The sequence below is a fragment of the Nycticebus coucang genome, chromosome 20 (assembly GCF_027406575.1).
Source record: "Nycticebus coucang isolate mNycCou1 chromosome 20, mNycCou1.pri, whole genome shotgun sequence".
NCBI lineage: Eukaryota > Metazoa > Chordata > Mammalia > Primates > Lorisidae > Nycticebus > Nycticebus coucang.
The window spans coordinates 60,456,972-60,471,050 of NC_069799.1; the positions used below are offsets into that span (position 1 = coordinate 60,456,972).

The 14,079-nt window shown below is 46.0% G+C and overlaps 1 protein-coding gene across 2 annotated transcripts in view; it reads left to right on the top strand.

The window, feature by feature from the left end:
- The window catches only part of UPF2 (UPF2 regulator of nonsense mediated mRNA decay), a 98,354-nt gene extending 95,658 nt beyond the window's left edge, over nucleotides 1-2,696 (top strand). For both annotated transcript variants that reach the window (XM_053573018.1, XM_053573019.1), the window contains one exon: nucleotides 1,402-2,696. In XM_053573018.1, the coding sequence (XP_053428993.1) occupies nucleotides 1,402-1,411 (10 nt within the window). In that variant the 3' untranslated portion in view covers nucleotides 1,412-2,696. The remainder of the gene's footprint in view (nucleotides 1-1,401) is intronic.
- Nucleotides 2,697-14,079: the final 11,383 nt, after the last annotated feature.

Below are 14,079 nucleotides of genomic sequence, written 5' to 3' on the forward strand. Positions count from 1 at the left end.
GGCCAGCGCCTGTAATCCCAGCTACTCAGGAGACTGAGGCAAGAGAATCGCCTAAGCCCAGGAGTTGGAGGTTGCTGTGAGCTGTGACATTACAGGCTCTACCAAGGTCGATAAAGTGAGACTCTGTCTCTAAAAAAAAAAAAAAGAAAGAAAAAATTAGTTGTGAGTTTGAGAGAATTCATGGGCTTTGTGTTAGAATTTCTCAGATCAAGGTTAGTTAATATCAGTGTTTGCAAAAACTAAAAATCTATTTGCTAGATTTTCCAGCATGCAGGTAGAGTTTATTGTGAGCTTTTTTCTTTTTTATTAAATTTCATTAAATTTCCTGATGGAATCCATGGCAGTTCCACTTAAAATTAAATTAAAATTAAAATAGAGTTATTTAATGTGAGATAATTAAAACTCTATGAAGAGGGCGGCGCCTGTGGCTCAGTGAGCAGGGCGCCGGCCCCATATACCGAGGGTGGCGGGTTCATACCCGGCCCCGGCCAAACTGCAACAAAAAAATAGCCGGGCGTTGTGGCGGGCGCCTGTGGTCCCAGCTACTCAGGAGGCTGAGGCAGGAGAATTGCCTAAGCCCAGGAGTTGGAGGTTGCTGTGAGCTGTGTGACGCCACGGCACTCTACCGAGGGCAATAAAGTGAAACTCTGTCTCTACAAAAAAATATAAAAAAAAAAAAAACTCTATGAAGAATTTCACATTGAAGGTGTTCTCTAATAAGACCTCTTTCATATTTCTTTAAGGGTATATTATTTAAAGTTTTTAGGGGGGGGTCTAGGTGCGGTGGCTCACACCTCCCAGGCACTCTGGGAGGCTCAAACAAGGTGGGTGGATTGCTTGAGCTCAGGAGTTCGAGACTAGCCTGGCATTGTGGGAGGCACCCGTCCCAGCTACTCTGGAAGCTGAGGCAGGAGGATCACTTGAGCTCATGAGTTTGAGATTGCAATGAGCTATGGTGACATCACCTTCTTCTATCTGGGGCAACAGAGTAACACCCTATCTCAAAAAAGGAAAAAAGGGAAAAAAAAACAAAATTCTTTTTAGGATAAGATCTAGAGACAGACCCATATCATCAACTCAGTTTTCTGTTTTATAGTTGAGTTAAAAGTGGTAGCGATGTCTGCTGCCCTTATTTACCTCACTTGGGGGTCTAGTGGTTACATGGAGAATCTGCAGAGCCCAAGATGTCACTGGGTTGTTGGAGCAGGGGACAAGCTATAGAAGGGAGTGGACTGGGGGGTGGAAAGTATTGGGGAAAATGAAATGCAGACACTAGTCTTACACTCCCTGAACGTGTTTGTGTGTTCCTGACAATATTGTTAAGTTTTTGCTTACATAACTCGAATCAAATTATAATTTAGAAAATTGGTTTGTCATGACATGCCCTGTTTGTGCCTTTAGGAGACGTTGATCCAGCAGCACGTGTCATTTCATTAGGTCCTGTATCTGATGTTGTGGATAGTGGAGTCCTCCAGCAATTGAATGAGAGCAGTGGACACATCTCAGCATGTCGGTCTAGAGTTGCGAATCTAAACCTGGGACAGGCTGGGGCCATGAGGCAGAAACACCAGCCTCTGCCAACACCGGAACAAGCAGACGCTTCCAGACAAGGCGTAAAAGGCCTTTTGTAATGGAAATCACGTGAGGGTTAATCTTCTCTTGAGAATGGCAGTCAAGAAATGAGATGGTTCACTTGACTACTGAGCAGTTACACCAAGAAGAGAGTCAATGAGATGATTGAGCCAGAGAAGAAATGGTTGTGATGGTAATGGTATGGGGGAAATGAACTTGAGTTTTAAACTTGATTTGAGTTACAGTGTCTCTGAATTGAACATCCCATGTTGGAAGAAGATACATTTGGGGGCTCCAGGACTACAGTAGAAAAGCATAGAGCAAGCAGTAAAATCTCCTAGTAAAAACTTAACATGCAGGACAACAAAACGATGAAAGATACCCAGATACCAGATAATCCACCAGGAAGGCTTTTGTTTAGGAATTTGTTTCAAGAGGAACATGAGATGAGGGAGAAAAATCTGTTTTATACATCAGAGGCAGTGAAATAAAATTGCCTGTTAGGGTAAAAGAAAAATGTGAAGACTATTTTAGTATACAGAGAGCATTAATTCAGATGGCTTAGAAGAGTCTGATACCAGTCCAGGAACAGGGATATAGTTGAGCCCATTGTAAGTATCATTGAAAACAAAACGTGCCAGTTAGCATGTCACAGAAGACGAACGAAGGACAACAAGAAGTAATCAGAATATTTTGTTGACCTTCATGGGTTTACAGCCTCTGTCTCTAAACGAAGTATGGAAACAAGTAGATCTTTTTATTTTGCTTTTGTTTTCGTTTCGTTTTGTTTTGTTTTGTTCCCCTCCCCCCCACTAAATAGAAATGAGGGTTCTTAGTCTGTATCTGACAATCTGTTAATTTACTAGGATAGTTGTCTTTCGTTTGCTTTCCAGTAGGCATAGTAAATTTAGTTAAAGAGCACATCTGTATGCTACAACTTGATTACATCTTTTTTTCTAGCTATTTTACATTTTTTCTTTTACCATGTTTCAGTTTCTGCATGTAGATTTAAATAAGAAACAAAACTTGTAAAGTTGTAACATTTCACATGGAAATGCTGCCCAATCTTCACCAGCTTCAGAAATCTGACCTTTGCCGATGCTGCAATAAAGTGTTGTAATTTACATCTGGTGTGGTTTTGTCTTTCTTTTTTGGTTTATGTTTCAGAAACCTGTATATAGTAGAAGGGGTACATCAGTGTCTTCTGGGGTCATCTTTGTGGTTTATAATATATTCCCGAAGACAGTTTCTTTAGTATTTTAATGTTAGTGTTGCTTTGACTTTAAGGGTTCCATATTTGCGTGACTCTCTTAGGTACCTGTAGTAATTACCTTTGGGGTTAATACAAAAGGCAGCCTATGCAGTCCTGTAGAATAAACACTTTGAGGATGGGCTTAACACTGGCTAAGGTGGAATGTCGGCACAGAATGGCGTAGCACAAGGCAGCAGGGTGAGCAAAAGCCGCTGTGAAAGTAGCCGGGTGCAGCACACGCCTGCAGTCCCAGTAGGGACTGAGGTGCAGGTTGAAATGGAAGGATTACTGAGGCCAGGCCAAGGCCAGCCTGAGCAATAGAGTGAGACTCCATCTCTTTAAAAGAAGAAAAAAAAAGCCTCTATACAGCAGGTGACTCAGAAGGGAACATTAATAACCACTGCTTTCCATTCCTTTCCAGGTGGTTTCAAGGAGGATTTATGCTTTTTTTAAGTTTCAAAACTTCCTTTCACCTAAGGGAAGCTTGTTATTCTGCTCTATTACCACCTTCATCACTGACCTGGATACTTTTGCTTACTGTTCTCTTGTTGGGTTTGAGAATGGATTTGTCATTTTTGTATTATTATAACTTATGTATATATTGTACATAAACCTGTATATTATGTATAAATGTTGTCATTTGTATATTATTTTTAGGTTTTAAACTATAGGGAGTCAGGGATCCTTCTAAATTCACCCTTTATGTCATGTATCATGCACCGGGCAGAGAATATGTGAAAATCAGCCTTGCAGTGATAGTTTGCCTTCATTTACCTTTCATCTAGACATAGGAAGGTCACTAGCAGGTGCGATTGTTTTTGGTGGAACCATAAAGAAAGTGGGCCAAATAGGATGTTGTTTGCAGCTTCCTTCAGGCAGTTTACTACAGTAGAGGTTGGTTGCTGAAGACCAAAAGATTACTGATGTGTAAGATAGGTCCATGTCAGCTTATGTTTTAAAAAGAGAAGAAACTGCCTGAATTTGGGAAAATACTGTGATTCTTGTAACTTAGTGTTTTTGCTCTTTCTTTTTTGCCCTCGTGACCCATCAGAAGTAAGCAGATTGCCAGATTTATCCCTTCCTTTGAGCCTTCCATTCCCTTTTATGCACTGACAAAGTGGAAAGGCCTCTGGGCAGCCTAAGGATCTGTGTCACAGTCAGTCCCTGCCCTTTCCTGTGAAAGCCTCTCACATCCTTACCTATTCTAACTTTCCACACACCTGTTACCCCAAGCAGCCAAGGCAGAGGGTGTAGGTGGTGTGCAGTTCCTAGAAGAGCCAGAAGAAGAACAAGATGGGGTGGCACCTGTGGCTCAAGGAGTAGGGCGCTGGCCCCATATACGGGGATAGTGGGTTCAAGCCCGGCCCTAGCCAAAACTGGGGGGAAAAAAAGGAACAAGATGAGAAAACTAGAAACTTAAAAGGATGAGCAAGTCCCAGAAACACAAAAGAGGACAAACACTTCTGGGAGCAAATGCCCAAGAAGCCCAGTAGGCCCCCAGGGTCTTCATCCTACAGTGCCTTGAAGATCAATACTGGAAGAGACAGCTTGTTTTACAGATGATGAATCACCATGAGAGGTGCAGTGACTTAACACCGATGGTAAGAACAGTAATTGATGATTTGGGGATTTATGTGATTAACTTCCCTTGAATATGCAGAGGTGATGGGCACCCCCTGCCCACATACAGTCAAAAATCTGCATGTAACTTTGGACTTCCCCAAACTTAACTGCTAACAAAGCCTCACTGATAAACAATTAGTGTTTATTTTATATATGTATTATTGAATGTATGCTGTATTCTTACAATAAGCTGGAAGAAAAATATTAAGAAAATCACAAGGAACAGAAAATATATTTACTACTGATTAATGGAAGTGGATCATCACAAAGGTCCTTGTTGTCTTAATGTTGGGTAGGCTGAGGAAGAGGAAGGGAAGGGGTTGGTCTTCCTGTCCCAGGGGTGGCAGAGATGGGAGAAAACGCACACATTTGGACCCACATAGTTCAAACCTGTGTTGTTCACGGGTCAACTGTAGCCCCAGAGAGGGGAGGCCAAGAGTAGAGAGAAATATGACTCCAGATTTCCTAACAGCTCCAACCACATTTGTTATATCTCTTTATGATGTTCCTAATGAAAAACATAAGATACTGTTTGGAATACAGAGGTGAAATACATCTAAGATTCCCTTCTAAAATGGTTTTAAAGTTTTTATGTAGTATTCAGAGTTTAAACTTTCAGCTATCTGAAGCCCAATGTATGGCTTAGTGGCTAGGGTGCCAGCCACATACCCAGGAGCTGGCGGGTTCGAATCCAGCCCGGGCCTGCCAACTGCAACCAACTGCAACCAAAAAATAGCTGGGCACTGTGGTCCCAGCTACTTGGGAGGCTGAAGCAAGAGAATCACTTAATCTCAAGAGTTTGAGGTTGCTGTGAGCTGTGATGCTACAGCACTCTGCCGAGGGTGACATAGTGAGACTCTGTCTCAAAAAAAAAAAAAAAAAAGGTGAGATCTAATGAAAATAAAATTTAAAGACAGCATGTTATGAGTAAAATGTTTTTGGCATTCTTAATTTAAATATGAGCTTTTCTTAACCTTTGGAAGAACAAAGACCTTCTGTCATCTGTTGTCTCAGTAGACATGCTTCTTTCTGGAGGAGTAATCTGAAAATTGTTGGATTATTACACAAATGTTTGTTTCCTTGGAAGCTGTTCTGATTTTATCATTCTTGGGGAAAGTATATAGAATTCTGAGTGTGTGCGTGTACTTGTGCAAACGCTGTTTGTACTCCCTGGCTTCCTATATGAGAGGAAAAAAAATTGTTTTTAGGCTTTATGGTCAGTTTTATGATGGTTGGGTTCATGGATTTAAACATTTATGTGAATGCTGGGAGACCGTGGGAAGACAAAGATTAGTTTGACAAATACTTAGTGACCTCACTGTATGTACCAGGCACAGTTCCAGGCTCTGGGGTACAGAGGTGACGGGAGTTGGTGCCCTCAAGGAACTCACATTCCAGCATGGGAAATAGCTGAGAGACCAGAACAAGTGTGTGAAATTGAGTGTGACGCGCTCAGAGCAGTGCTTGGCACTTAGGAAGAGTTTGCGTCCTGTCACCGCTGCTATCTTAGCACAGCGGCTGTTACGTAGTAAGTGCCCAAGGGAGGCTAACTACGGTAGTAGTGTCACGACCACAGCTTCACATCAGGTCCAGGGTTGTGTGATCGCAAGTCTGCAGAGTCAGTACAGGTGCAGACCTGGGTAGCTAAACGCACACACGTGACTGGCAACAGCTGGGCTGGATTGCTCACGGAACCACATGCCTGAACCGCAGCGGGAAGGCCTCCCTCAAGGAATACAGCCCCATCAAGTTCTGCTTCCTTGCCAGGTTCAGAAATAATGCCTCCATCTCTCCAGAGCTCACTGGCCCCTAAAAGGTTTAGGCATGAACCTTTTAATCTTTCGATAATACTCTCTTTTTTTTGTATGGCTCTTTCCTCCCAATGACAAAGGCTTGGTGGCTTAATTTGAACATTAAGGAGAAACACCTGGTGTTCCCAGGTTAAATGACTCCTATATCTACAATATATCATGGCGGCTTCTGAGCCCTCCGGTGCATCTGGGCAGGGCCAAACCACCCCAGGGTAAGTTTGTGAGATACCTCACGGATATGAGAACCAACAAAATCCAAGATGCCCTTTGGAAGACACAGGGATCCTTAAATCCCCAGGGGTCAGTGAGCATTATGATGCCAGTGTTACAGGGAGCATTCAGTATATTAAAAATTGAGACTATAAGGAATGGCTGGACTCCTTGGTGGTTGAGGATCTTGTGCTGAGCCGAATCTGGAACGTGCACCCTCATCCTTCAGGACCACCCACTTGCCCTTTTGCCATCCTTCCGGAGCAGGCGGAGGGGCGCTGGCTGCAGCACTAGCGAGGCTGGATTTGAATTCTGCTCCTGCTACTTAACTAGATAAATTTCCCAAGCTAAGCTCTTCAGTTCATTTGTACAATGAGAATAAAATTCTGAATGTTCCAGAGTGATCGTGACAGTTGGAATGGAAAGCATTTATCCAACACTTTCTGCGTGCTCATTACCTGTAGTAAATAAACAAGGTCGCAGTGAGAAAGGCAGAGAAAGTCCTGCTTCCGGGAGGGAGACACAACTATTAAGGAAACTAATAGGGGTCAGTTGTGATAGATGGCGGAGCACAAGTGCCCAAGCTTCGGCCAGAGGCAGGCTCCAAGGGGCGTCGCTGGGCCCATGTCACGGCTCAGGGACTCGTAATCATCCTGAGGTTGGGCCTGTGAAGGAGGAGTCTTCCCTGCAAAGAGGGGCTCAGGTCTGAGTAACAAGGACTCAGCCCTCAGGTGCAGAGAGCTGAGAGAAAGGAGCACGCATGGCTGACGTGAGGAAGGAGGAAAAGCCGTGGGAGATGGAAGACAGAGCCGGAGAAGAGGTGAGAGGCAGGTTCGTGTCAGGAAGGCTGGACCTCCTCCTAAGGATCACAGGTAGGTTTGATCTGATTTCACAGGACCACTCCGGCTGTGAGTGGACCACGGTCTCTAGGGCCACGGTGGGATGGGAGGCTGGGGTGGATGAGAGCCTGGACAAGAGGTCATGGGGGTGGAGGAGAGAAGGAAAAGAGTGTGTGTCTTCCGAGCACAACTGGCAGGTCTTAGTCAAGGACCCCATATTGGGACAATCGGATGCAGGGACTTGGGGTTCCCGGTGGTGTCACTCATGGTCATTCGCCTGGCTTGTATAACCTGGCGCCATGCCTGATGCTTTCATGGGCTGCCAGGAAGAGTGGCCGTTGCCAGATGGGCGCAGCTTCTGGAGGCTCCCTGGTCTGCAGGTGGCAGGGCAGAGGTCTCGACAGACAGCCTGGGAAAGGCAAAGCAGGTGGGGGCTCCCTCCAGAGCTACTGCAAACAGCGACACTCCTGGAGCCCCTGGGACCCTCGGGCCTGGCCCTAGGTCTTGAGGAATGAAGGGCCCATCAGGGACAGAAACTATGAGAAAAGGGCTGACCAGAAGCAGACGCCTCTTTCTGTTCTGCCTGACCTGGGTTTTCCTTTCCTTTTCATTTGACTTTTGTTTGTCTGCTGGGCATGTGCTTTGCATTGTTCTAAGAGAGGCTCAGGAGACATGACCACAGGGGCCTAGGCTGACAGCAGTGGTGACTGTCGCACACCTGGCTTGGGCCGAGGGCTCCCGGCCACAGCCTGCTGCTGCCATCCTGGAGACTTGAGCCTCACTCATTCACCCCCAGGCCACAGGTGTGGCTCAGGGCCCAGCTAGACAGGCCAGCCACACCACCTGGGCCTGGCTCCTATTGCCTTGACAGAAGGTACCAGGGCACAGCTCGCTGGGGCTCTGAGGCATTAAGTGACTCTAACTCAGCCCCACAGGGGACAGAGGCTGAAGGTGAAGAGCGTTTAGGTCCCTGGTGCCAGCTCTGTGTGGCCTTGAATCCTTGCCCCTTCCACAGTCAGCCACTGCACCCCCTGTGGGCTCCCAGCACGCTTGGTCCTGCTGTCTCCAACTGGATCAGATACAGGGTCAAGGGCATGAAAGGTAGTGACATGCCGTGACTGGGCAGAGGAAGGCTGAAGTATGGACGCAAATTCCTAATCACATCTCACTTTTCAAAAGCTTTTGCTTTAGAATTGTAGACCCACCAGAAGTTGCAAAAATACCACAACTCTAAGTCCTACGAACACCTTAACCAGCTTCAGTGGTGACATCTTCTATGAAGATATCAAAACCAGGACATTGACGTTGGTTCGGTGTCACTAATCAGACTATAGAGCTCACTCAGTTTCACTGGTTTTTACATGTGCCTTCTGGGGGCAGGGGGACGCTATACAGTGTGATCCCGTGTGCAGATTCGTGTAACCCTGAGGTCCTGAACAGATCCACCACCAGGAGAGAGCTCCACGTACTGTCCCTTTGAAGTCACTTTTGCTGTCCTGTCCCCTGACAACTATTCTGGTTTCCACCCTTACACATCTGTCATTTTGAGTGTTATAGAAATGGAATTACATGGTATGGATCTATAATGCCCTTGAAATTCACACAGGAGTGGGCCAGAGTCGTTCAACCATTCACCCACGGAAACCCCTTTGGGTTCTTCCCAGCTTTTGGCTGTTCTGAGTATGGCTGCTGTGAATATTAGTAAAATATACATACCATAACATTTACTACTTTAACCATTTTTAAGTATACAGGTTTTTGTGTGAATGTAGGTTTTCATTTCACAAATACCCAAAAGCAGGATTGCTGGATCATATAGCAAGTACATAAGATTTTATAGGACTTGTTTCTGGTTTTGTAAGAAACAGCTGCCAGACTGTTTTCTGGAGTGACTGTGCCACTTCACATTTCCTGGCGTCATATGAGAGATCCAATTTCCCTACAATGTTGCTGTCATTGGCGTTATTAACTATTTTTATTTTAGCTGCTCTAATAGGTGCATAGTAGTATCTCCTTGTAGTTTTATTTTCATTTTATTTTTTAGAGACAGGTTCTTATTCTGTTACCCAGCCTGAAGTGCAGAGGCATGATCATAGCTAACTGAAGCCTTGAGCTCCTGGGCTCAAGTGATCCTCCTGCCTCAAACTCCCCCGTAGCTGGGACTATAGGTACATATCACCATGCCCAGCTGATTTTTTTTCCAGAAATAGGATCTTGCCGTGTGCCCAGGCTGGTCTCGACCTGCTGGCCTTGACCTGCTGGCCTCAAGAGATCCTCCCACCTCAGCCTCCCAAATCTCTTCAGTTACAAGCATGAGCCACCACACCAGCTTTCCTTGTAGTTTTAATTTTCACTTTTTTTTTTTTTTGAGACAGAGCCTCAAGCTGTCGCCCTGGGTAGAGTGCTGTGACATCATAGCTCACAGCCATTCTCCTGCCTCCGCCTCCCAAGTAACTGGGACTACAGGCATCCACCACAACGCCCAGCTATTTTTTGTTGCAGTCATCATTGTTGTTTGGCGAGCCTACGCTGGATTCGAACCCGCCAGCTCAGGTGTATGTGGCTGGCGCCTTAGTCGCTTGAGCCACAGGCATCGAGCCTACTTTTTAATGGCTATGATGTGCTGGCCATTCGCATCTCCTCTTCAGTGAAATGTCTATTCATGTCTTTCACCCACTTTCTAATTTAACCAGAAGCAAAGCCTGTGTTAGTGTATTTACCATTACGTTTGGACAAGTCTTTGTGTATTCTTCATGCAAGTCCTTTGTCACTTCAGTGGTTTTCAAATATTTTCCCCCCAGTCTGTAGCTTGTCTTTTCATCCTTTGAACAGGCCTTTATACTCGACAATTTTTTTTTTCATTTTGATGATGTCTAAGTTGGCATTTTTTTTTTTTTTTCTGTAGAGACAGAGTCTCACTTTATGGCCCTCGGCAGAGTGCCATGGCATCACACAGCTCACAGCAACCTCCAACTCCTGGGCTCAAGCGATTCTACTGCCTCAGCCTCCCAAGCAGCTGGGACTACAGGTGCCCGCCACAACGCCTGGCCATCTTTTGGTTGCAGTTCAGCCGGGGCCGGGTTTGAACCTGCCACCCTCGGTACATGGGGCCGGTGCCCCACCGACTGAGCCACAGGTGCCACCCTAAGTTGGCATTTTTTAAAAAATGATTGGATTGGTGTTTTTAGCATTATGTCTAAGAACTCTACTCTTCACCTAGCCCTAGATGTCTAAGATGTTCTGATATTTATTTATTTATTTATTTTGCTATGAGAGTTACGTTTCCCGTTTAAGTCCGTGATCCATTTTGAGCCAATTTTTGTATCAAGTGTGCGGGTTAGACTGGGGATTCCTTTTTGCCCAGGCCCGCCCACTCTCTAGCACCATTCGCTGGAGGGCTGTTCTCCCTCCCTCCACTGCTATTGCACCTCCATCAAAAGTCCATTGAACAGTATTTCTTGTGAGGCAGATATACAGGCAGCAAATCCTCTCAGCTTTTATTCATCTGTGTCTTTATTTTTGTCTTCAGTTTTGTTTTCATGGTGAAAAGATATATATTTAGAACTAGCCAGCTGAACTCGGTTTAGATCAGTGGTTCTCAACCTTCCTAACGCCACAGCCCTTTAATACAGTTCCTCATGTTGTGCTGACCCCCAACCATAAAATTATTTTCATTGCTACGTCGTAAATGTAATTTTGCTACTGTTATGAATTGTAATGTAAATATCTGATATGCAGGATGTATCTAGGCGACCCCTGTGAAAGGGTCGTTCGACCCCTACGGGGGTCATGACCCACAGGTTGAGAACCGCTGGTTTAGATGAACTCAGTTTTGTTGGCAACATCCAAGGAAAGCATCATAATCAGGAGCCTGTTGAACGTATGCCCTCGGCTCTCCCTGCACACCACACACAGGGTCTGATCAGGTGCACCCTTGGCCTCGTCTGCATCACAGAGCTTCTTCACAGCCTGTTTGGTGTTTGCTGGCTCTGACATCCGCAGTGAACACAAGTGTGTTGTCTAATGTCTTCCTGGCATAATCAGAGTGGGGGGAACTTGGTGATGGCATAATGGTCAAGCTGGTTTCTTCTGGGGGTGTGCTTCTGAAGATCTTTTGTCTGCCTCTGGCTGCCAGAAGGTGGGTGATGTGTGGATCGTTTTTTTTGTTTGTTTGTTTTTGTGGCTGTGGATGCCTTTGAGCATGGCCTTCTTGGCCTTCAAGGCTTTGCTTTGGCTTTGGCTTTGGGAAGGATAAGAGCTTTCTTCTTGGCCTTCAGCGGCATCTTTTTCTAAAAAGGCTGTTTTCAGTTTTGAAATACAGTTTTGCTAGGTATAAAAGAATCAGTTTATGTAAAAGGCTTAGGATTATGCAAAAAGGAAAAATCAGTTGAACATACTTGCATGTAACTGTTTCTAGGTTTCTTATTTTGTGCCAGTGATCTCAGTGTCTGCCCCTCTGCGAATCTACACTAACTCGATGATGTGTGGTCGGCCTGAATATTGTGTAGAGTGGGTCCGTCCACTTCAGATTATTCCATCTAATCTAGTTCCGTGCCTTTCCTTATAAATTTTAGAATAAGCTTGTCTATCCGTAAGATATCTTACTGGGACTTTGATAGGAATTACATTATTATTTTTGATGCTATTATGAATGGAATTATTTTCTTAAGTTTATTTTAAGATTGTTCACTGCTGGGCGGCGCCAGTGGCTCAGTCGGTAAGGTGCTGGCCCCATATACTGAGGGTGGCGGGTTCAAACCCGGCCCCGGCTGAACTGCAAACCAAAAAATGGCTGGGTGTTGTGGCGGGCGCCTGTCGTCCCAGCTACTTGGGAGGCTGAGGCAAGAGAATCCCTTAAGCCCAGGAGTTGGAGGTTGCTGTGAGCTGTGTGAGGCCACGGCACTCTACCAAGGGCCATAAAGTGAGACTCTGTCTACAAAAAAAAAAAAAAAAAATTGTTCACTGCTAATATATAGAAATGCAGTTGATACTTCCCTACTGATCTTGCATCCTGTGACATTGCTGGACTCTTTTCATTAGTTCTACTAGTGGTTTGTGGATTCTTTAAGAATTTCTTTATATAATTTGTGTCAGCTTTCCAAACTGGATGTCTTTTTTTTTTTCTTACCTGATTACAGGGGCCAGAATCTCCAACATAACTATCAATAGAGGTGGTGGGAGTGACATCCTTGCCTCATTCCAGATCTTAGGGAGGACTCACTCCATTTTCACTCTGCAGTGTAGACAAAGAAAATCATACCCCCACCCCAAGTGCTAGGATCCTGAGAAAGGAAAGATCGGGTGAGGGCAGTCCCAGAAGGCTCCCTTAGGGGATGGGCTTGCCAAGGACAGGGAATCTGTGAATTCATGTCATAATCCAGTCCTGGAACTGACCACTGAAGAAGGTTCTCTTAGGGCTCTTGGTGCCAGTGCAGGGACAACCCCTCGGCCTCTGAAGGCTCCTGTGCCCACCATACGTTGAATTTCATTTCCCCCTCACAGGACTGAGGTTGAGCAGCTCTCACCCCAGGTGCCCAGGGCCACTGCTGCTATGGGAATCCTGAAGACATGCTTCCTGAATCAAGAACCTGCCCTTCGCTTGTCCCTTCCTCAGCCCACTCATTCCTTCCATGTGTCTGTGCAGCGCAGCATGGGATGAGATGGACCAAACAGGTCCTTACTCACCAGTCATTTATAATTTATGGCAGAGGGTGAATATAGGTTAGGAAAGGTGAGTCCTGGGGCAAAAGAGGCATAGACCAAGTGCTGTGGCCTCATCTGTGTACATGTGTGTGCATGTGGGTGGGTGTGTGCACATGGGGGCAGGGTTAGGGCAGGTGGGAGGTTATGTGGTGGCACCACAGTCTAGCTGAGCCCTGAAAGGGTTCCTGGATTCCGACAGATGACTGGCGGGAATGTTCGGGACCCCTTCCAGCAGTGATCCCCGACTCTCGTGTGGACGTGACTCACCTGAGGTCTTGTTAAAATGCAGACTCTGACTCAGTGGTCTTGGGAGGGCTTCCAGATACTGCACTGAGGATAAGTTCCCTAGTGAAGCTGATGCTGCAGGTCTGAGTGTCATGTCAGAGTGGCCAGACTGCTGAGGGCATCTGCTTTGATCTGGCTGCAGAATAGTGGGAGGAAGACGAGCTGCAGAAGTGGGTAGAACCAGGTTCCAGGCTGAAGGGATTGAGCTGTATTTGGCTGGCACTGTGCAACCTCTGAAGGTATTTGGGACATGAAGCAAGCCAAGTCCGACTCTAGGAGGATTAGCCTGGAAATGACTCAAAGGAGAGACTGGAGCAAGGGCAACTAGAGACAGAGTGCCTTGGTCAGCCACCCACCTGTCCAGTCCCCTCCCATTCACCCACTCATCCATCCACCAGGCATCTGCGCATTCATCTATCTGTCCATTTATCCATCTGTCCATTCATCCACCCACTCATCTGGCCACTCCCTCCCCATTTACCCACTCATCTGCCTGCCTACCCACCCATCTGTCCATCTATCCATCCATCCATCCACTCACCCACCAACCCATCCATCACCTACTCATCCTTCTACCCACCCATCCATCTGTCCACTCACCCACCAACCCATCCATCACCTACTCATCCTTCTACCCACCCATCCATCTGTCCACTCACCCACCAACCCATGCATCACCTACTCATCCTTCCACCCACCCATCTGTCCATCTATCCATCCAGCCATCCACTCACCCACCAACCCATCCATCACCTACTCATCTTCCACCCACCCTCCCACCCAC